Source organism: Struthio camelus, chromosome 1 (assembly GCF_040807025.1).
Source record: "Struthio camelus isolate bStrCam1 chromosome 1, bStrCam1.hap1, whole genome shotgun sequence".
Lineage (NCBI taxonomy): Eukaryota > Metazoa > Chordata > Aves > Struthioniformes > Struthionidae > Struthio > Struthio camelus.
In genome coordinates, this window is record NC_090942.1 from 25602734 (window position 1) to 25626348 (window position 23615).

A 23615-nucleotide genomic window follows, 5' to 3' on the forward strand; every position below is an offset into this window, starting at 1 on the left:
ATTCTCTTTACTTTAGTTTCTTAGCTTTGTTCTCAGCACATGTAAGTTTATCACAGCTATACATGATGTGCCTAATTTAAACTGCATCCATTTTCATTTTCTGAGTGGGTTTAAAACACATGCTTTGCCAGAAAACTAGGATGAGGTCTATTCTCAGTAATCCTTCTACACCATTCAGTGGTGTTGCATGGGGTAATCAATCACAGAATTTTCAGTCAGGTCTGTAGTTTGTTCATGCGAGCAAATTTGAGCTCCTTCTAGTTTCTACCAAATGTTTGATATATAGGAAATACAATGTAGATGTGTTGTTAATTTCTTGTTGTGGAAGATGATCAGATTTGAGAAAATTCCTCTAATAAAGTCATGCTCTTCATCTTAATTATATTAAAGATTAAAAACTATAGCATCTGAGTGATAGTATAGTAATTGGGCTCATCTTATTGCAAAGTAAAAATAGTAACAGATATTTTGGGCAGAATGCTTTGTATATGAATTTTTGATTATTATTAGATTAATAGTATTCACCAAATAAATAAACTCATCTTTTTTTTTTTTTTTGTATACACCTATATGCATACAACAGCTGTCTTGTAGAGTTTACAGCTGCCACTTAGTAACAACTCTTTCACGTTAAAGAAGTTTTACAGGTAACTTGTAATGGAATATATAAAACTAGCATGCATGCAATGGATGCAATAGTGTAAATCCTGTAAGAGTGTCATTCAGTGATACAAAATGGTATTTTATGGGTACAAAATCAGTGCTACAGTTTATTGAACAAATCAAGTTAGTTGTATGAAAAAGGTAGCCGTCTGCATTTTTGGGGTGTATTAGTTCACTTCTGTAAGATAATAAATTAATAGGAGTAACTTTAATAAAATGTGCAACTAATTTATTTCCAGTGATTTATAATTAAACTATACTTTAACGTGCTAAAAACATTATGCTAGAGAATCTCAGTAAATGGAAGTCAATATTATATGAAAATCTTATTTCAAATATCTCTTACAACTGATAGTTACAATGAGATGAGAATTACTTTATTTGCTGTAAGGAAAAAGTATTTAAATATATTTTCTGTGTGCATGCCAATCTTGTTCCAGAAAGCTTACTTTTTGATTAAAGAATTCTGATTTTATCTTTAGTTACATCCAGTAGCTAGTAATTTGTCTTCATTTTTTCAAAATGTATTTTATTTTACTCATTAATATAGAGCTTGCTAATGAGGCGTACAATAGCCTTCCTTTGAATTACTTCACAGTATATACGTTGTATAAAATGCTGCGTTTTAAAATATGCACAATGTTTCTTCTCTTTGCATATCAGTTTGTTTTGTAAAGACACAGGAAATTACATTAGAAAAGAATTTAAGCTTCTTCCCTGTGGGGGAAGAGACTAGAAACAGAGCTAAGACACAAACTCTCTTAATCTCTTACTGCTAAAATGAAAATAAATCCCTTCCTTTTTATAGTTTGACTAGATGGCATCTGGTTAGTATTTTACATGGCGGGGAGGGAGGGGATGCTACAACTATGGTTAGCAAAATCTCTTTTAATCCAGTTAATGTGAAAGAACTATTATAGCAGCTATTTGGATTTTTCTTTTTTTACGGTAACACGGACATCAACAACAGAGAGCTTATTCTTACCATGTACATTTGTAAAGCTTTGAGTGAAAACATGCACATGCCTAAAACACAAAAAGGAAATAAGGTAGGCTGCAATTATAATTAGTAATGAACATACATAAAGCAAAATCTTAAAATGTTTGTTTAGGGAGGGGTAGAGTAGAGTTTTGGTCATACTTGCATACAGTTTGGACGGATTTTTGATGTTTTTCCTTAATAAAGTGATCTGGAAGAAAGAAGTAGGATAGATTCCTTATTTTGTTTGATCTTGTTTTTCTCTTTGGTTTGGAAAATCTAGGTATTGCAAAATTTCTCTAAAGATAACCTACCCAGTTCTTCTCCTGCTGTTTTAGCTGTCAATTCTTTCATGTAAGTGTGTTTAATACCCATTCTTACTAACGGATAGTAAAGTGCATAACGCTATTTTACATGAAAAGGTTGTAACTGAAAGATAAAATAGCTGTTGCTAATTCATATAAAGAACAGTCTAGGTCAAGTTATTTGATTTCCTACTGACCCATGCCATTCTCTTAACAGGAAATTATATCATTGTTGACTTCAAGTGCTAATCTGTTATCATTTCAAAGTGTTTCATTACCTCTCATTACCAAATCTGTTAAATGAATACTGCAGGGTGGTTGTTTGTATTTTTTTTCCCTTCTTTTCAGCAATGGTATAGCAGCTCCATGAAAGTCATATGCATGTGGTTGGCTGATAGATTAGACCTTCAGCTTCACATCTACCAGCTGAAGACTCTCATCAAAATAGTGAAGGTAAACAAAATGTATTTGAGTTAGATTGCATAGTAAAGAGAGAAAAGTGATGAAGTATTAGCGTGGATAAGCATAGGTCACCCTAAAAGCTGAAAAAGATGAAATAAAATTGCTGACTTGTGTAGGTTTTTTTGCATATTTGTAGCAAATTTGAGGGGAAAATTATTAAAATCTCTAATGTTAATTTTTGTACACTCATAGTTATCATACGCTGTTCACTTTGGTCTCGATGACAGTTACATGAGTAGAAGTCTTGAAACTCAAATTATTCCAAGGAATTTTAGCAGTTTACTGCTAGCCATACAGAAATGCTATGTATTATTTCTAAGAAATTATTGTTTGTCATATTCTTGAATTTTGTTTTAGCTTAATAATCACAATAGCATTCTTTCTATTTTTTTCTGCACTTCTCCAAAAAGTAGAAGGTAACTGTTTTTTCTCTTTTTTATGATCATATAATTACTAGGTTCAATCGGAAAACAATATGCAATATATCGTATAAAATCTTTCAACCTCTGGGATCAGTGTCAATTTGAGTAAGGATATCAGTCCCTCCAGTCTGGTCTTCTGTCATTTATACTGGCCAATGTCAAATCTTTCCAAAGAAAGTGCAAAGCACCTTGCAATAGGCAGTTGTGGGTTAACCTACCATAAAGGAAAGTGTTTTCCTAACCCCTTTTTAGGGGTTAGTTAATACCCTTGTGCAGGAGACTGGGAGCCATTTCAGAATTTTTCCTTTTTAATTCTTTCTCATTTAGCTCTGAACATTCTTGTTTTCTGTATAAAGGTGCAATAAGGACCTGTGGTCAATGATGACCCTGTTGTCTCCAGAGTATTTCTTTATTAAGTTCAGATGAGACTGTAAAATGAGAAGAATTTTCACTTGCGGGCACTAGGATTACAAGTGAAACTTTCAGCATTCACTGCTATTAAAAAGAAAAAAGAAAAAGCAAGACAGACAGAGAGAGAGAGAGAGAGAGAGATGTAAAAACAGTCTTAATAATCATGTCATCAAGGTTCTCTGAGCCATCCAAGCTTAGCTTTGCAATTTTCAACCTTAATAGCTGATTTCTCTGGGAGTAGGATTTGGTTCTTCATTTTATTTTGTGTCAAGATGGCAAAAGCATTTTGCTGTTTGTGGTTGAAATGAATGGTTCTTGTGCAGGATTTAAAGCTCTTCTCAAATGAAGGTAGTTGGCTTCCTCTGAGGAAAAAGGTGTTACAGGATCCAAAAACTGCCCAGTGAGGTCTAAGAATGGGCAGATTAGATTATTCCAGTTAAATAACATCCTGAAGATTAAAGAAAAAGGCTCTTTTCAAAGTTCTTATAAATTACAAAGTCCGGTGAATCAGCAGCACTGTCAACCTTAATTCTGCAGCTTGGCACAATGATTAGCTTTGTTTAAAAGAAGTATACTCCCAGTGGTGATGGGAATGCACCAGCTACATCAGCAGCCTTTTTGTGCCTGTATACGTGGTTTACTTTGCACAGGAAGTCTAAGTGTGTTTACAAGTTATTCTGTAGCACTGTTTATGAGCACAGAAAATTGAAGAAGATAGTGTCAGTCATCGAGCTCCCAGTCAATGTATTGGAAGACAGCAGACTTTGACTACCTGTGTTTTGGCTGCTGCAGAAGGCAAAACCAGTAAAACAGTATTTCAGCAAAAAGGAGGCCTCCAGGAAATTAAGAAGCAGTGGTTAAAGAGGAATACTATAAGAAGTTTTCACTGTAGCAGCCTTGCTGGAGAGGCATTCGTGGGTTCCTCCAAACTATGGAGTGAATGGAGGTGCTTCTCTGCTTGCCTTTATAAAGACTGGGCAGCTGTGCTGGCCGTCAGCTCCTTTTCATATGCTGTGAATTAACATATTTGAGTGGAAGGTATGGAGAACTTTGGAAATATTCTAAAAAAAGAAATAGAAGGTAATTTTTAAAGGCTAAGGAGTGAGTAAAAAAACAGGTGATCCTTTCATGTATGAACACAGCAATGGCATTGTTAAGAATGACCAGAAGAAGAAAACATTGCTTTTTCCATTTTAAGCTGAGATCCAGGGATGGTGGCATAAAGGTATCATTAGATGTCTGAGACACATGCAGACACACATGACTAAAGAAAGATCAGGAGTCAAGAGGAAAGTTGGAGAGAAATGAGAAATTAAGCTTGGAAGTGAGCATTATTATCCTGCAAAAATATGTCAAGAGAAGAGCAGTGGCTGAACCCAAGAGTGCTGGACTGAGAATGGGAGAAATAAAATGTAAATCTGAAAGAAAATGCTGTAGGACCTGTTAACAGCATAAAAGGAAATTGAATGTACAGTGTTATAAAAAGAGAATGCAATGGTGACACTTGAAAAAGACCAGGTAGGGTACTCACAGAAGTGTATGAGCAAAACGTAAGCTGCATCCATTGACTCTAAAGTTGACCTATGAAAGTCAATAAATCTCAGTTGCAATGATTCAGACAAGGTTTAAATAATCACCATAGATAGTGGCAGAAAAAAAATCTCCCAGTGGAATATTACCCATTTTTGAGAGGTGTCTTTTGCAGTTCTCTGAAGAATTGAGTAAACCAGCATCAGCTCTTCTTTTTCTTTTATTTTTCTAAGGGTTGTGCACAGTCTCCTCCTTCAGGGGAATGGGTCTGATAGGGCTTTAATTATTTTCTGTTTCCTTTTTCCTCTAGTCTCTTCCATAAACACTGGGAACTCATAAAAACAGGGTACAGAAAATAAAAAATGAGATATCCTTCTTTAGCTTTTTAGGCTAAGTGAAGGAAAGGTTATTTCAAATATTTCACAACTTAAAAAATAAGGAAATAAAAGTAAGGAAAATAAGGATGATTTTCCATATGTCCACTTGAACAAATCATCAATGAATAATGCAATTCCACTCAGAATTCTTGCTTGATACAGAGCCAAAGAAAATAATAGTGTCTGCTGGGTCATAGGAAGGTTGCATATCAAGTAAACAAAACTTTGTCAAGTGGGAAAAAAAAAAAAGGAAAAGACTAGAGTAGGCATTACTTAGAATGTAAATTAATGTTTCAACAGACCTGAAGTAGTCACAAGAGAAACTGTTATATCATAGAATCTAATAGCATAATCTAAATCTATCCTAATCTAAAATTTAATTTAATTTTCAATATATCATTTACAAATATAAAGGTTAATACAAAAAAATTTTGGGGGGGCAAGAGCCAGACATTTGCATTTTCTGTAAAATAACAAAACTACTTGTAGCCAAATTCACGTTTCACTATATAGTTAAACAAAAAATCTTTGTTGATTTCTTAGTGAATAAATTAGAAAAAGTAAGTTATTGAAAAATGTGCATGCTGTTACAGAAATGTTGAACAAAATGCGACCTCTTAAAGGAATGACAATCAAAACATGGTTTGTGCATTCTCTTCTTTGTGTTCTTAAGGTGAAAAAAGGTGGTACTGCTTACCTTGATGTGTTTTTGCAAAATTCTGCCTGCAAAATGTTATGACCTGAGCCCATGAAATAATAGCTTTTTCACCATTATTATCACTAGCAGAAGTTGCATCATTGCTGGACCTAAGTGTCAAAAACATCTATGGGGGACTGGTCTATCCAGGGAAGAGCTGACTCGTGAGAAAGGTTGTTTTTTTTTTTTAGATAGTGCTCAAGAAACAAAAGATGGTGAACACTCACTGAAAAGAAAAAAAAAACACCAATACACTCACGATCTTGGGCTTGAATACTCAAGCAAATTTGTTTATCATCACATCTACCTAAGCTCACCAGCTAACTTTTTTTTTCTGTGCACATGTTAATGATTAATCATAACTGGAATTATTTTCTATGTATCGTGAAGCATTGTCACTGATTACTACATTTTCAAATTAAAAAGCAATTTTGAGTCTATCCTTTTTACAAAGTTCAAACAGAATTTTTAAATTAATTTCTAGAAATTTCATGCAACCCAGGAGCTAAAACCCCAAAATCTTTAGCAAAAGCCAGCTGTTAGATCCGTAACTAAGAAGAACGAAGCTGTTCTGCTGGCATGCTAAAATAGGCCACTGTATAGTGGAAAACTGCTCTGACTTTCTTAACTCCAATTCAAAATGTTTTGTTTTTGCCACAGAAAACCTACCGAGACTTCAGATTGCAAGGTGTATTGGAGGGAACACTGAACAGTAAAACCTATGATACTGTTCACAGCCGGCTGACGGTAGAGGAAGCTACAGTCTCAGTCACAAATGCAGGAGGACTTCAGGGCATTACTATGAAAGACAGTGATGAAGAAGAAGGATGATATTATTTGCTAGGTGTTTGGAGTTCTGGGGCGATGGTTTGAGGGTGGGGTTGTTTTGGATTTGGAGGCGGGGGGGGGGGGGGGGTTGGCAAATTTTTGTCCTTGCAGTTGTGTTTATAGTTTTGCCTTATGATATAGGTGCAGAAATGCAATTTGCTCCATTTAAAAAAAAAAAAAGAAAGAAAGAAAGTAGGGTTATCAGAGGAAAATTGCCAAGGATGTTTTGGTTGTAGCATATTTTAATGTATAGCTTTGCTGTGAGAACACTGGCATGAAGTCTGAGTTCCACTTGTGATTATGTTTCTTCCCCTTTTGTTTGTTGCCATTTGTTCTTGTATCTCCATCAAATATTGACGTCCTGTGCAGAAAAAAAATGTGTGCCTCACTTAAAACACACCTATACAGGAAATCATTCTTGGAACAAGTCAGTGCCCTAGGTAAAAAATAGTGTATTTTCAGGATTACACTTTGTTTACTTTTTTTTCTTTTTTTGTGCTTAATTTTTCATTATTATGTGATGTGCATTAAAACCTTTAATCTAGGTTCTTTGTATTTTGAGGTCGGTATATAAGTAGTAGGACTTCAAGGACAGTCAAACACATACAAACTACTTAGGAGTGTTGTTGTGTCTTCTCTTCCCCAGCATTTATTTTGCAAGTTTAAGGATATCTCATCATGTTGGGTGTCAGTAAGCTTGCCATCACTGTTTCTATTTCTGTGAAAGATTTCAGGCAATAAGAACACATGTTGTCGTGACCCCTTCTGTATCTATCAAAATTTGTATAGAATTCTAAAAATAAAAGATGTTTTGAATATTTCAAGCTGTTTGAACTGTTGTATGGATTCCTCAGGGAAAAGTCATGGTATTTGGCTGGTAAGTTGACACAGCCTCCTGTGCCGGGCCCAGGCCTGGGCTCCACTGCCCTCCCGGCAGCAGCTGCCCCGGAAGGGAGCCAGCACCAGCAAGCGTGGAGAGCCCTCAGCATGGGGGCTGAGCAGGCATGGAGGGGAGACTCTTCCCATGCTGGTTAATGGGTGCAAGCAGAGCAAACCACCCCTGCTGGGGCTGAGCAGGCCAGAGCCATGGTGGCTTTGGAGTGTGGAGGGTACAAGGGGCGAAGGGACAGGGAGCCCAAAAGGCAGCCTCAGTCAGCGAGGGACAGAAGAGCTGCCGTGGCCCCAGCAGGGGCTTCGGTGGTCTCTGGGGCTCTGGCGAAAGGCAAGTTTCAGGGGACGCCAGGACGGGAGGTGAGCACAGAGCAGCAACAGGTCTGGGTGCACAGGGCCGGTGGTGCTATGGAGGGGCACGCTTTTGCTACCAACACTTTACATTCACATTGCCAGTTCTCATAATCTCGAGGCTGGACAGAGCACCGGAAATCTGAATGATATTTTCCACCACTGCCAGGCTCCCAGATGGGTTTGCTGGTTTGGTCTTTAACCGCTAGAAGAGTCGTGTATCTTTTCCTAGGACCTGACCTGCTCTGTTGTCTTAGGACTGCCGCCAGTTCATGGCAATTTACAGCATCAGAAAGGCAAGGTGGGGCTCCAGCTGAAAACTAGTCTTGGTGAAGGATAGCCTGCTGAGCAAGGAACTTCAGCCCCAGCCTGGCTGTGGCACACAGCAGGGTATGGCGAAAGCTGGGCTACCCAACGTGAGGTCCAGCTCCCAGACTCAATGAAGCAGAAAGAGAGGTCAGTGCAAGTCAGGCCCAGAGGGAGCATGTCTGTAAAGATCCCCCTGCTTGGTCCCCCTTCCTTTCATTACCTTCTTGAGACCCTGTAGAGGTGCCAGTTGCAGCTGGGCCCAGGCAGGTCTCCCTGCAATAGCCCAGCAGTGCCTGCTGAGGCTTCCAGGTGCAGTGGCATGACTTGAATGAGCTGAGACGAGGTCCATGTAGGACTCTACTGTAGGCAGCTGAGTGACTGCTCTCCTCACACTTATCTGGTAAATTATCTGTGAAAAGCTCCTAGCACTCTACCCCAAGCCAAAGACTGAGTTTTGCTGGCCAAGAGGCCCAGAGGAATATGCTGTTCCTCTCCCATTTTTTTCTGGTACCTGGGGCACCTTTCAGTGGGGGTATCAGGAGTTTTTAAGGGCCTGAGGCGACAAAAGGGAAGGAATTGGTGTTAAAACTGGGCACTGGCCCCAGCAAGTGGCTAAGCGTGTGGATGCATCATGGGAAACACTGCAACAGAAGTGGCCTGTCATGAGAACAGCCCACAAGGTGATGGAGCAAACTCTCCTTCAGCTGAGGACTAACCTTGCAGCAACCCATCTGCCCAGCCCTCTTAGCCAAAGTTGCTATTGAAAACAAATAGGTTTAACTCACCTTCCCGTCCCCGTATGATTCGTGCTCTGTCCCAAATTATCATCAGGCTGAGAAGAGTTTCCTGGTAATGCTAAAAAGTGTCCATACGAATAATAATTTGGGCTATTACAGATTAGGTTATAGCAATAATTTCCCCTATCAGGGCGCTGAGGGCACTAATAGGCCTTACTGTTCTTGTCCAGCCTCCCTGGAGCCTATTCCCCACTGCCCAGCCCTGGCCCCATTTCAGCCCAGCCAGGGCAACCAGTTCCTACCCCACAACACCACAGCGGTGCTAGCTCTAGCCCAGCCAGGCCCTGCCCATGCCCAGCCACAGGCCCCTCCAACCCTGTCCCCTGGGTGGCCTACCACGCAGCCTGACCCCATCCCTATAGCCCTACCTGGCTGTCGCAGGGCTGTGTCTGACCCCTGGGCCTGATTCTGACTCGTTTGCCCTTAGACCTGCTTTATCGCCACAAATTGTCTGGTGATTCATCCTCTGCCACCCTCTGGGACAACTCTACTTGCCTCATACAGGGGCTGTGGGGCTAGGGCTGGGTCCTGGCCCTGCCGGATGTGTTATCATACTTGGATCCCTGTCTGCTAGGGAGCAGCCAGCCCTCTCTATGCCCTGACATCACCTTTAGAAAAAAAAACCCTATGAATTTGTGTGGGCATGAGATATCTTTAAATTTCATGATGCCTGTCACATGTACCACCAGCTGTCCAGTGCTACACTACACAATTTCATCTGCATACAGTACTTGCGTGGTGTGTCTGTGAGTAACACAGCAATGAAGAAGGAAATAGTTAAAAAAAAAAAAAGCATTATTACTATGAAGAACTTGGAAGATGTCACCAATTTAGGGAAAATTAACTCAAAGTGTGCAATAAAATGTTAAAAAGAAAGCGCTGCAGACATGACAGGAAGATAGGTATGGAAATGATAGCACCCCAAAGGTCATTCCATCTCTTATTAGGTCACATATTTTCTCAGTAACTCGACGTGTAAAACTGTAAGACAATGTCAAGCTTGAGAAGCCTGGTGAGTATCTTTGTGACAATTTCTGGATCAGGCTCTGCCACCTCAAGTAGCCAAGGAGAAACCCTGTTGACATGAATAGAAGCAGGGTCCAGTTTTGTATTTTAATTTTTAATTTTCATTTTAGAAACCTCCGCACACTCCTAGAAGCTTGTGACCTTCAGGGAGAAACGAGCACCTCCCCTCGCTGTGCAAGGCAGCCAGGGGTGCGCCGCCGTACCTCGTCAGGGAAGGGGGGCCAAGAGCTCTCCCCCGTCAGATATCGCTTCTCCCCTCCTCAGGTTCAAGGAGGCGGACAGAGGGGGGTGAGGAAAGCCCCGGGAGGACCCCTGCAGCCACAGGGCGGGTTTGGAGTGCCAAACCCCAGGCCTTTAGCCTGGCATGCAGCAGCCCTGCAGGGTCGGCCCGAGGCCACCCGGGGGGCCGAGGGAAGCAGGGGGAGCCGGGCGGGCCGGACCCGGCGCCGGCGGTGCCTCCCCGCCCCGGCTGAGCCCGGGCCCCGGCTGCGCCCGCAGACCTCCGGAGCGGCCCTCGCCTGGCGACCCCACTCGCTCTTGCGCTAAGGCTTTCCTGCCGCTTGCTACCCCCCCACCCCGATAGCCCGAGATTTACCCTCGCGCAAGAAAAGGAAAGACACAGGGTGGTGCCACCTTTATGCGATTTCCCACTCTTGGGGCGACTTGTTTAGGCCAGTGCCCGGCAGTTCCCTGCCGTTAAGATTGCTGCTTTTTGAAACATCCTGCGCTTTAAATCAGGACCTAGCAGAGACCGGGCAGTTCCTGTTGCAATAGCCGGCACAGCTTCGGAGGACGGGGCGAGAGGGAGCGCTATAGCCAGGGGACGGGTGGCTTCCAAAAGGCGGGGAGCTCAGCACCAGCTCTCAAAGAAGGTTCCCTCCTTCTCTCTGGTAACATAGGACCTACTCAAAAGCGTCCTGGAGTCCCGGAGGAACCTGTGTTTCGTTAAGCGGTAGGTCAGGCCCCGGGCGTTTTCACGCTGCGGCGCCGACCAGAGGGACCAGCTCCGCTTGTGCGGTCCCAGAGCGCCCAAAGTCTGCCTTTAACACCTGTGCGTGGACAGTAAATCACTACAGTGGTAGTGATTTTACCAAGGCAGGGCGTACTCGTTTTGTAACTTCCAAAGGGGTTGTGAATCAAACGACTAACAGCAAACGTGCGCATATCAAACGACACGAGCCACAAGCCAGCAACTGGAGAGCCCTCTTCCAAAGAGGAGGTTAAATTCGTTTTGTGCAAACGGACGGAAACTGCCCAGCCAGCCGAGAGTGTCCGCAGAGGCGTTTCAGATGCCTCGTTTTACAGAGCGGAGTTCTCAGTTAACTCGGCCTTCCACCGGCGTGTGGGAGGTTTGTTCAAATATAAACATGCAGGTTAAAAATCCCAAAGTTTTTTTGCCTTAGAGGAAAAAAAAAATGTTCCCCCAGAGGACGCCGAGGCGGCCCAGGTCTCCCCAGTGCCGGTGTGGCGGGCAGGGGGCAAAGCGCGTCCCAGCCGCGTCGCTAAGGGGCAGCGCTGGACCCCTCCCTCGCCGGGCGCCCTCGAGCAGCGTCCAGCAATGGTCCCGAGGGAGCACGGCTCTTGCTTTCAGTATTATTTTTATGCTTTTTACTAGCTGCTTCTCCCTCCCTCTCAGCAGTGGTACAGCAGGAATGCGGTGCATGGACAAACAAAGGGATCTTGTCACAAGAGAGCAGGATTTTGTTCCAGAACTTTGTTCCAGTCTTGTAACATGTTTATCGTGAACATCTCCTCGCCGTGAAGCTGCGACCGGCATATTCCAGTGCTGGGAGTGCAGCACACAGGCACCCACGCAGCCGTACAGCTCTTTGCTTTGCTCCAGGTTTGCTCTCAATACACTGGGAGAAAATAGAAACAAAAGTAAGTTAATTGCTCCTGATCCTATTCAGGAATCTTAAAAATAAATAGCTTCCCTCGGCCAAAGAGTGTAACGCGCTCATTTAGCCGCAACAGGGCTAAACATTTGCTGAACTGGGAAAGGAACAAATGAGAAAGTGTCATTCATAGTTCCAGCTGCCGTTGGCCCCTCCCAGCCACTTTTACCAAGGGCCCTTTGGAGTTGATGACACCGCTGGGTCCCCTCGAAGGCGGACTGATTAGATTAGACGTGATTGCTGTAGTTCACGATCGTAACTGGCACACTTAGACAAATCGCTTGCATGTATTATGGAGGGCTGCAAGCGCTGCTTTAGAGGGTCACTTGTAATTTCGATTACATGTGATTAAAGGCTTTTTGCATGAAAAGGGTTCATTCGCGCCAGCTTGATTTTCGGTTTAGAGGGATCTGTATGAGACGCACTGTGCTGTCAAACTTTGTCTTACCTCCACGAACACGTACATTCGTCGAGTCGATGTCAGTTATTTTTCTTTTGTGACAGAGTCAGTTAAAATAACAGTACTTTATCCTTTTCCTTGCGGCGGAACATATATAGAGGGATGCCGACACACGCGCGCTGTACAGAGAGACTTTACATAGTCTCAGCATCTGTATCCTTCCCCCGCTCCCCACACACACATACCCCGGAGAATATGTCAGTGAAGAGATCGCCGAAGTGTTACAACTTGAAACAAGCCGACAAAACCCAGGCACCTTTGCCCGCACCCTCCATCAGCGCGGCAGCCGGAGGAGCTGCTCCCGCGGGCTCTGCGGCTGCCCCGCGCCGCCGGGCGGGCGGGCCCCGGGGCGCCCCGGAGCGCAGGAGCGGGCCGGGGGGCGGCGGCGCTGGATCTCCCCCAGAGCTGGCTGATAGTGACAGCGGGAACTGCAACTGGCCCTCGTGTCTGCCCCCTTCCCTCCTCCTCCCCCCCCCACCCGCCTTAAATCTTTCCTCGTTTATATTTTGACTTGCCTTCAAAAGACAACAAACAAACAAACTCCCAAATGGAAATGAACAGCGATCCTAGCAGCCAGGGGCTAATTTCGAGTTTTAACGAGCCAGGGTTAATTTATTTCACTGTGGCGGGGTCTGCCGGTTTGCAGGCTGCAGAGAATAAAGGCGCTATTCCGAAACTCGGCACGACAGCAGAGAAGTTCAGGAATGGAGGGAGCTTTTGTCCTTCGCTGGGGAGTAAATCACCCTCTTCACAAAGCCGGCTTCTCAAGAGGTGACGGCGAGAATTGGTATTTAGTAAGAACAAACCCCAGCTTTTGAAACGAACCTCGATCGTAGTGTTATTAACAATTATTATAATAATAACAACAACAACCATAATCTGACCAAGACGCCGTCGGGGCCCGTCAGTGCTGCGGATAGAAATATTTCTCATAACCTCCTGGGTCCCTCCGAGAGCCAAACTAAGACCTGGCGTTTCACATAAACCACCTCAAAGCCCAGTTTCTCTGTGTCTTTCCTTCTCCAGCAGTAGGTAGTAAGCACTGAATGGAAGAAGCTTTTGAAATATAGACTGCTCGGGCAGGAGAGCTGCTGTAAAATACTTCCAGGAAAAGATTAATACACGCAGCAGAAGGTTAGCGAAGTTATTATCCTTTTCAATTCATTTTTTACTTAAAAACGCAATGGAATTATTCATTTTATTAAGGAGGAAGAAATTAAAGATTAGACTTTAGGCGGTATTTTACCTCCCTCTAATCGCCTCTAAGATCGGATTGGAGTAATCCTGACGAAGAGATGAATTCGCCGGTGAGTCGGATTTTGAGTGCCTGTAGAGATACGTTATGATAATAATGCAAGTGAGCAATATCAAGAACATAGCTTAGGAGCGAATGAAATACAAAACCGATTAAGGGGAAAAAGAGAACAGCAGCTTTCCCAGGGAGAATACAAAATGATTGTCAACTCGAGGCAAAACTTTTGCCCTTAATTCCTCCGACGGTTCCTAACTCCGGGGAGGCCGGCGGGCCCGCTCCTTCGCCTCAGAGCCCGCCGGCTCTTTCTGCCGCCAGCCCGCAGGGAGATCCAAACACCGGCAAGTCTCGGGCAGCTTGCAGCCCACGGGGCCCTCTGAAAAAAGAAACCGGCAAGAGGTTGCTTTCACCACCAGCAAATCCAGTAAATCTCTACCTCGGTAATACTTCCCTTCACCGGCGCATTTGCAAGATATTTACAGCTCGGCAGATATGTAACATCTCTAAAAAAAGATGCAGTCCCTAAGTGCAACGCAAAGCTCCGGAAGGAGAAAAAATAAATCAACATAGTTTTAGTACGTGTACCTATATTGTAGGAAACTTCAATACTAGAAAAAAAAATCAATTTCTGAAACAAGAGAGAATGGTTTCGGAAAAAAAAACTAGGACTTTTAGATCGCTGTTCAATAATTACGTTTGCACGTAAGTTTTCGTGAGTGCTACGGAAATGAAGGAAGACAAATCCATGAAGAAGTAACGAATAATCAAGCTCCAGCTTCTCAGAGAGTCTATCTGAGTACTGAGGAGGCCAGTACAATTGTAATGTCAGGGCTGTAATTGCTGCTTTGGGATATTTACCCTGCTCAAATGACACTACATATTTTACTTTCAAACACATGTCAAAAAGTCAATCCCAAAAAGACCAGTTAAGAACAAGCTGTTAACATATTAAGTATATGGGATTTGAATCCTCTAAAACCCACTCCACAATAATTCCCTTCTTCAGCACTAATCAAGAGGAAATTTGCCTAGATTGAATTAAATGTAAATTGCTCTGAAGGAGGAAACTCTCCTCTGGAAAGCACAAAATAAGCGAGAGGAACCGACACCGTGGAGAAGCGGGCTCCCGGGGCTGCGAGGAGCTGCTCCGACACGACGGCGGCGCCCGGCGGGTTCAGGCACTTTCTCTACCTCTCTCTGACATGGGGCTTCTGGCCGGAGGAGTCGGGGTGCTGGCGGTGCCGGGGCGGGAAGCAGCAGGTAAGAGGCGGGCGGCCCGCGGCAACCCGATCGGCCCTTCCAGGGCTGCAATTAAAGTCTTAGCGCCGCGACCCATCTGCCGCGGGGCCGCTCCAGCTGCGCCCCGCCGCCCCGAGCCGCCGCAGCAGGGCGGCCCGGGAGCACGGGCGCCGCCGCCGGGGTCCCCGGCACGGCACCGCACGGCCCCTTCTCCCACCGCCTCGGGCCTCTCCCCACGGCTGTGGCCAGCCAGGCGTGTCCCGGGGTGGCCCCCGCTCCTCTGCCCTGCCTGCGCTGCGGGGCACCGAGGGGACGGGACACCGCACAGCGGACCGCGGGGACGGATGCTCAGGCGCCCGCCTGGAGCCGCACTCGTGTACCGGACTGGTACCGGGGGACAAGTGGCATTTCTTCTTCTGTGCCCCGATTTCTCCGGCACTGGCACAGCAGCTCCAGGGCAGGGACGGCCAAGGGTGCAGCTTGTGGCCGGTGCGGAGGTACCGTCGTGGATCAGCCGCTACCGTGCCCTCCTCCAGCGGAGCCCCAGCGCTCAGAGAGGTTTCGCACTCTCGACCCAGATGGGGAACCCTGCCATCTCCGGTTACAGCTCCTAGAGTAAGGAACCCTCCCTCCCCCGGGACCCCTGTGCTTCCTCCCTGCTCCCACTCCCCTGCAGGTGGTTCGGGCTGACCCTGGGCACAGGGGAGGGCCCCTAACCTGTTGCAGGCTCCCGAGCTGGTACCTTACCAGCGGCTGCCCGCAGTCCCCGTGGGACCCTGCCCTCGGTGCCTCTCCTCGCTGGAGCCTCCTCCCGGCTAGCAGACCCGAGACCCCCTGCAGCCCCCCCCGAGCCCAAGAGAAGGGGCCAAACCCGGGGGCCGCCGCAGTGGCTCGGAGGTCGCCCCGGCCGCCACGTGGGCGGGAGGGCCGGGGAGGGGGGCGGCCGGGCAGACCCCGAGCCCGGCGGCCGGTCCGCGGTGCCCCGGCAGCCTGCCGGGCCGCGCCGCGGGGCTGCCGGGCCGCTGCGGGGGGCTCGGCGGCTCCCCGGGATTGCGGGAGAGGATCCTGGTTCACCAGCCGAGTGAATCGCAGGCCAGCGGGAGAAACGAAAGCCTTTTCTGTGCCTAGACTCTCATTTGGTAGTGTTGGTGTGCGTGAGGGGGGAATATACAAACCGCTCTACCCAGAACCATCTTTGTCCGCTCCCCCAGCCGTCCCACTTTGCTGACACTATATTACTCCTCCGGAATAGGGCCTGCATACATCGGGAGTACATCTGTTCAGGTATACACATAGGGGTGCCTGTGTTTTGGATCATAGATGTGTTTATATTGATCCTGAGTTTTCGGCATTTATTTGTGTAGAACAGGTGCTATTTATGGACAAAGAGGCTATACCTAGTGTATTCGCAATTTACTTTCTATATATTTAACTAGCGGTTCATATTTTAAAGGCACTCCTTCTTCCTATCTCCTTTATCTTCTCTCCCCCAGCCCAAGGCTTTGATTCACCCTTTTGCTCATAAGCATCCGTTGGATTTAGCCCGCTCTGATTTCGGCATACTCGTGCGTTGCTCTCGCCGTCTGACTATTGCAAGTAGTCCATTTACTGTGTTTCCCAAAAGCTCACAGCCACCTGACCTTGCTCTTTAAAGCAGTGATCAGACTAGCAGCAGTCCCCGGAGCAGAGCAGCCACCTCCCTCCCTCTATCAGACAGACACACACCCACGCACAAAGAAAGCTTGGGCTGGAAAGTGGCAAGGAAACAACCAGCTTCCCCTCCAGCCGCTTCTTCTGCAGCACCTCGTTTGACAAATATACCCTGGCGCTTGCCCTTGAATTGGGTTTCACATCCCTATTTAGCACTTGGACAATGATTTTAGATGATGTCACTTAAAGCCAAACAAGAAAATTGATCTCGGATTTGCTTGGCCTCTAAAGCCTGGTTAAGCAGATTGCAAATAATAATAATAAAAAAAAAAAGGAGAGAGGTAGAAAGGAGAGAGATGGAGGAGAGAGACGCCTCCTCCCTGGGCGGGGGAGGCGCGGGCGCCAATGAAAAGTAGCCGCTTACTGGGGGTAGGTGGGGGGGGGGGGGGGAAACTTTTCCTGTTGACTGTTGGAAGCGAATTGAGCAATTATCTAGTTTACCTTCTCCTCTTGGAAGTTAACGATTGGCGAGATCTTGGCTGCGTTATTGACACAACACTTTCTATTGATAGAAATAAGTAGCGATTGTCCCGAGTCATTGGTGCGCCAAAGTAAACTGTGATGGGCTGGCATGAGTCCACTGGACTGAGAAGGCTGGTTCCGCCGGCGGAGGCTGTGGTGATGGTGGCGGCGGTGATGCTGGTCTCCCTCCTTGCAGATCAGTGACAAGAAAAGGGGGAGAGAGAGTGAAAGAGAGAGAGAGAGAGAGAGGGAAAAAAAAAAGAGGCGTCTACCAAAGCGGCTCAAACCGGGCGAGCAAATGCAATCCAGCCATGGACAATAGTGGCCACCACACGGCGACCAAAATCCTAGCGACTCCTCCAGCCAGAGAAAGCCTGTCTGCGAGGAGCAACATGATCAGCACTCCCAAACCCCTCGCCTTCTCCATTGAGCGAATCATGGCGAGGACGCCAGAGCCCCGCTCCATCCCCGTCCCGCAGTTCCTCCAGGGCTCCGGGGCCAAAGGCGACCCCAAGCACCCGCTGCACCTCAACTCCTCCATCCCCTGCATGATCCCTTTTGTCCCGGTGGCGTACGACCCCTTGCCCAAAGCGGCCATGGCCGGAACGGAACCCAGGAAGGCTCATGTAGACTCCTCTTCCTCGCCGTCCTTTAGCTGCGGCGATCTCTTGAACTGTGCCCTGAGCTTGAAAGGAGATTTCCCCCGCGATGCCCTGCCCTTGCAGCAGTACAAACTGGTAAGACCCCGAGTGGTCAATCACTCCTCCTTCCACGCCATGGGAGCCCTGTGCTATTTCAACCGAGGCGACAGCCCTTGTCACCCGTCCTCCAGTGTCAACATCCACCCGGTGGCTTCTTATTTCCTCAGCTCTCCCTTGCACCCGCAGCCCAAGGCTTACCTGGCGGAGAGGAATAAGCTGGTGCTGCCGGCCGTGGACAAGTACCCCGCGGGGGTTGCCTTCAAGGACTTATCGCAGGCTCAGCTGCAGCATTACATGAAAGAAAGTGCTCAGATTCTCTCGGAAAAAATCGCCTACAAGACCTCGGAGTTCAGCCGCGGCTCCCCGAGCAGCAAGCCCAAAGTTTTCACGTGTGAAGTTTGTGGAAAGGCAAGTAAAGAACAAACCCAAACGGCCCGGCTCCCTTCCCTTTGCTTCCCTGAGGTTTCTACCCCTTTTTGCGCTCCGTATTTCGTTTGCGTTTCGGGTTTTTGTTCGTTTGCTTTATTTTTAAACGACGATTTCCCTCTGGTTGCTCTCCGCTTCTAATCGCAATTTGTTTGTGTCTGATTTAACTTTCAAGGTATTTAACGCACATTATAACTTGACGCGCCATATGCCAGTGCACACGGGAGCCAGACCCTTTGTGTGCAAAGTTTGTGGCAAGGGCTTCAGACAAGCGAGCACGCTCTGCCGGCACAAGATCATCCACACGCAGGTGACCCGCTCTTTCTCGCTGGCTGCCCCGACACGGCTCCGCTCGCGCGTCCGCGGCGCGGGTGGAGCGGCTGCCCCGGAGCCGGGGCGCGCTGCGGCCGGGCCGCGCCCCCGCTCGCCGCCGCCCTTGGTTGTAAGTCGTGCGGGGAGCCGCGGTCTCCCCGCGCCGCGAAGCGGTGTGCCGGGCTTTGTAGCGAGCCGGCGAGCAAACAAACAAAACAGCTTAAACCCCCGAACAAACGCGCAAGCCGTGACTTGCATGTGCTTCCCTCTAGGAAAAGCCACATAAGTGTAACCAGTGCGGCAAAGCCTTTAATCGAAGTTCTACTTTGAACACGCACACGCGAATACACGCCGGCTACAAACCTTTTGTCTGTGAATTTTGCGGCAAAGGATTTCATCAGAAAGGTACGAGTCCCCAGAGCCTTTCTCCCTTACTCCCGGCCCTCTCTACCTGAGCTCACCAATTTACCGTGGGGAGAGGGGGGAAGTGGGTTTTAGTTTTAAATTTCTGTTCTTAGAGATGTCGGTTAGTTTTTAGAATCAATTAAACTTTTCCAATAGCATCGCCCACAGAATAAGGTAGGACTTTTTTCGGAGGAGCGAAAGGCCAAGCTTTCCGCGAACAGTGTCCATTTTTCTTATGCAAAAATCGCTACCTGCAAAACAGTTCGGCAAATAGTTTGTCCTCTTGCTTTCTTGTTTTCTTGCTTTCTTTTATCTGAGCAGAGGAGTTTGGTTAACAGCAATTCCTAATTTTGCTCACCATGCTACTGGGAAGGGTAAAAATACCTTTTTATTTTTGCGATCGAGGTGACTTTGTTCTATTCGATAATTCCTTCTTTGGGTGTAAAAAGGAAATGCCGCGGGGAGGTGGGGGAGAGAGCATCTGTTTATTTATTAAGAGATCAACTGTCATTTTTAGCTAAAGCCAGGATCTGGGCATGGGATAGTTGTGGTTTTCTTTCTTTCTTTCTTTCTCTCTATTTTCCCGCCTTGCAGCGTCCGGTTCTCAGCACCCGGTCCCTTTGCCCTTCTTGTCTTGTTCCCAGGCAATTACAAAAACCACAAGCTGACTCACAGCGGGGAGAAGCAGTTCAAGTGCAATATCTGCAACAAGGCTTTCCACCAGGTGTACAACCTGACCTTCCACATGCACACCCACAACGACAAGAAGCCCTTCACGTGCCCCACCTGCGGCAAAGGCTTCTGCCGGAACTTTGACCTCAAGAAGCACGTCCGCAAGCTGCATGACAGCGCCCTGGGACTGCCGCGGCCCCCCGCCGAGCTGGGGCCCGACCAGCCGCCCCCGCCCGGCTCCCTGCTCCCGGGCCAGCAGCCGCCGCACCAGCAGTGAGGGCGGCCGCGAGCGGGGCGCGCCGCCGCCCCCGCCAGCGGGGAGCAGACCGTCGCCGCCCGCCCGCCTCTTTGCATGCACCTGTTAAGCGGTTTTTGTGTGTTATGCTCTATATCGCCACTAACATTTATGGGACCGATTATTTCCTTTTGGTTTTTTTTTTTTTGGTTTGTTTTTTTTAAGACTCTATTTTTTGTTGTTGTTGCATCTCAGGTTAAGAGATGGTTTAAAAGGGGGGAAAAAAGCGCCAAGCCAATTTCTGCTGTATTTATTTGGGATCTGTATTACCCGAGCCGGGAATGCTGCACCACTTTAATTATTTCAATGTATATATCTTTCCATTGTGTTGATTCTGCCCTCTCTCCGATGCCTGCCGGTTGTCCTCCCCTTCTTGATTTCCTCCTCTTCTTCCTCTCCCTCTCCCCCCTGAGTATCGTATCTATATGGACAGAGCTGGTTCGCTATGTACGGATTTGAATTTCGGTTTGATTCTTGCACGTGGAAAAAAAAAAAAAAAGAATTCGTTGACCTGGTGGAAATAAATATTTAGAACATGATTGCCGAAAGCACCGAGAGGCTCGAGCTGCCTGCCCTGAGGGCCCCGGCCGCGGCGCTGGAGCCGGGCGAGGCGAGGAGGCCCGGGCGCGGTGCCAGCGGCCGAGGAGCGAGCGCGGAGCGACGCCGCTGACGGCTGCTCGAGACGCGCCGAGCCGCCGCGAGCTCAGGCGCTGGTGTTTTCTATCTGCAAACCTCTCCTGCTTCCTTGCCAAAACACTGAAACAACTGCTAAAGACTTTAATTAAGAGGGGTAATTAGTTCGGATTGATCAAAGCCGGGTTGTTATGCTATTAGCTGCTCAGTAGCCTCTGCCAAGCGGAGCCTTAAAAGTAGAGCTCGCTCTCTGGAGGGCGAGTGTGGGGAGGCGGGGGTGGCTGCTTTATGAATTCCTTGGGGGTATCTGAAAGCCGTGTTAGGAACGGATGCGGCCCCCAGGGAAGGGCAGGCGCATCGATCGAGCTCCCGGCCCGCTCCTTTCCCCTGTCCGCGGACAGCCGAGCCGGCGCGCGGGAAGCCCGCGCAGCTCTAGTTTGGGAGATCCTTTTTGGGCAGGGAGAAGGGTGCGGGCCGGGCCGGAAAAGGGCCCCGACCGCCTCGGCCCACCCGCTGTGGGCTCGGGCCCCGTGGCCGCCGGGTTGTGGCGCAGCCCTCGAGGGCAGAGCCCGTCCCGGCGGGCCCGCGGGCGGCTCGGCGGCTCTTCTCCGCCGGCGGGAGGTGCAGGGTTGGGGGACATCAGCCCTCGACTCAGGCGGAGAAGTCTCGGGGACTGGGAGAAACGCGGAGGCCCCGAGGCCAGGGCCTGGCGCCCTCGGTTGCTCAGCCCGTGCACGCGTCCCGGAGGCTCTGGAGCTTTGCACCTCTCCCGCTGAGCAGCTTGCAGTTGCTCCTAAACCTCGAGGGATCTAGCGTTAACGTCTGTAGCACTGCTTAGGAGCAGACTTCTAAGTTGGGACTGTAGTGTTGCGTAAATGGCTGGTTTTATCCCGCAGGGAATTCCTACTCTTTCCCAAATTTTACAGCACGTGGGATCCTCCTGATCCTCCTCCTGGATTTTGGCTCTGTGGAGAGGTGTAAGACGAGACGGTTTTAAACGTGCCTAAAGTGCAAGGAAGTATCCTTTTGTATGCAGTGCTCGGTTCCCTCTGCCTATGCCACACCTTTGCAAGCCGGTCAGGGGTATTTACAACCAACAAGTTTGATCTTCAACTTTAGGCCAGAGTTGCTTGTCTTAACATGTGCATTTGAAGGTGATTGAAAAGGGAAGCAAGTCTTTCACAAATCTCGGATTACCCAAATAATCCCCTGAACAGACGATTCCACTTGTAAAAAGCAAAGCAACAGGACAGATCTGCAAGTCAGCCAGATCCCTGCAGAGCCCAAGCAGGGCTTGGCCTCCCCTGAAGTCTCTGGGAGGACTGAGGGGGTGCGCTGGCCACGCAGGGCTGAGACGCGGCAGACCTGGGACACGTTCTGAGTTCCCGGGGAGAGCAATCTTGGAGCAGAGCTCATGTAACCGGGGGAGGGTGGGGGTGTAAAGGGGCTTACGTGCACTCACTCCACTGAGTGTGTTCTGACATGTCTTAGAGCAATGCCTACGCTGTGGGTAAAGACTCAAGGCAAGCTTCTGACATTTTGGGGGGGGGGTGGGGGGACATAACCTCCCCGTGTTGAGGGTGCCCCTGCAGGGCAGCTCGTCTCCAAGGGTGGCTGGCTCTGCGCAGTGCAGATCTGGCGTTCAGCAGAGCCTCCTGCTCCTGCACTCCTACACTCCACGCCGATGGGGTCTGCTTAAAAGATATCAAAGACATGAGGTTCAGGGCACTAGTGAGTGCTTTTCCAAGCTGATTTATGACAGCAAGGGAAAAAAAAGTGGGCAAAGGAGCTAATCTAATGTAAGAAACATGAGGTGAGTAAATAGCATGTGCCTTAAGTGAGCCCAGATAAACCAGGAGGTTTATGGATTTGGAAACCAGAGTGAGATGCAGAGAAGAGGGGAAGGAGATTAGAGAGGAAAGGCTGGGTTTGCACTGAAGACCAGTCCCTCCAGCTCTGCATGGGCTTCCAGGGAGCCTCCAGTTAAGGACTAGGAGCAGGAGGGCAGGGGCAGCCAAGGGGCTGCCAATGTAAGCTTTTTAAACAGGTAGTGAAAGGCCAGATGCTCCAAAGATTCCACTGAAATCATGTGGATTAGCCTCTGCTTGACTAAATTAAATCAAAGCTGAAGTTTAGCTTACTTTTCTTATTGTTCAGCAAGTGTGATAGTACAAGATACTGCAACTCTCTTGGTAAGATACTGTGTGTCTTCATTTTACAGTTCTTTGAACGGTTCAAAACTGCTCAAGCACTGGAGCTACACTGAACACTCACAAAAGTATTTCCTGTCGTGATGAAAGAACATGAGTGCAAGTATACGATCAACTGAAAGGATGATCTAGTCTAGCCATGTTGTCATGAGGAGGAAACAAAGGCCTCACATCAAACAACTTTATAAGGGCCTTATGACACCGTGGAAGAATTTTTGCTCTCGTCGCCCAGACACCCTGTGAGTCTTTGTCGTATCTTGTTTCTCCAGGCTTTTCTGTAGTGCTCATATAAGTGAGGGCTCAGGCTTCCTCAGGTAGTGACAGTTAATTTATTCCTTTTGTGTGACTAGAACTAGAGAGGGAGAGAGAATTTCTGAGGTTGCTTGACCATAGGCCATTTACAGATTTATAGACAGTAATCAGTATTTTGCCTACCCTCCGGGAAAAGATCTTCAGCCACTGCATAATAAGTGCACTGTAGACTCAGGAGTAAGGTTCTCCTGAGTCTTCCTGAAGAAAAATGCTGTTTATTGAGGAATTTGTGTGCATTAGCGAGCCCATTTTTAAATGGAGTGAAAATGAGGTACTTTAATTTTATTCCAAGGTGAAGCAGAGAATGTCAATGATGGGTGTGAATTCGTGTTCCTCCTTCCTAGATTTTTTGAGGTAAATACTACAGACATGAGACTTTAGAGGGAGAAAATGATAGCTCATTTGTTATTACACTCTGCAAAATAATGTTTGTGTCAAAGGCTGGAATTAATACGTGTCTCAGAAGGCCTGTTTGGCATTACCTTACATTTCCTGTCTTTTAAGATTAATCCCAGGTTAAGTGAATTTCTAGTTAATGGTCAAAGGCAATTCAAAGCTGGTGAAACCATCAAGAGAGACAGAA

The 23615-nt window shown here is 47.4% G+C and overlaps 2 protein-coding genes across 15 annotated transcripts in view; both read left to right on the forward strand.

Moving 5' to 3' along the window:
• The window catches only part of CADPS2 (calcium dependent secretion activator 2), a 333791-nt gene extending 326293 nt beyond the window's left edge, over positions 1-7498 (forward strand). For all 14 annotated transcript variants that reach the window (XR_011139141.1, XR_011139137.1, XM_068932095.1 and 11 more), the window contains 2 exons: positions 2296-2400; positions 6507-7498. Coding sequence is in view for 12 of the 14 variants with exons in the window: in XM_068932095.1 (XP_068788196.1) it covers positions 2296-2400; positions 6507-6677 (276 nt within the window). In the remaining 2 variants the exon portion in view is untranslated. The remainder of the gene's footprint in view (positions 1-2295; positions 2401-6506) is intronic.
• Positions 7499-17377: 9879 nt separating this feature from the next.
• Positions 17378-19859, forward strand: FEZF1 (FEZ family zinc finger 1). The gene is made up of 4 exons (XM_009687367.2): positions 17378-18175; positions 18369-18503; positions 18778-18910; positions 19555-19859. Exons 1-4 carry the CDS (start codon positions 17378-17380, stop codon positions 19857-19859), a joined length of 1371 nt encoding a protein of 456 aa, XP_009685662.2.
• Positions 19860-23615: the final 3756 nt, after the last annotated feature.

Bases quoted from the DNA above. Each gene is read 5' to 3' on its own strand.
- FEZF1 (XM_009687367.2), top strand. From the start codon at position 17,378: ATGGACAATAGTGGCCACCACACGGCGACCAAAATCCTAGCGACTCCT. The intron at 18,504-18,777 runs GTGACCCGCTCT...GCTTCCCTCTAG, and splicing joins ACAAGATCATCCACACGCAG to GAAAAGCCACATAAGTGTAA. The intron at 18,911-19,554 runs GTACGAGTCCCC...TCTTGTTCCCAG, and splicing joins CAAAGGATTTCATCAGAAAG to GCAATTACAAAAACCACAAG.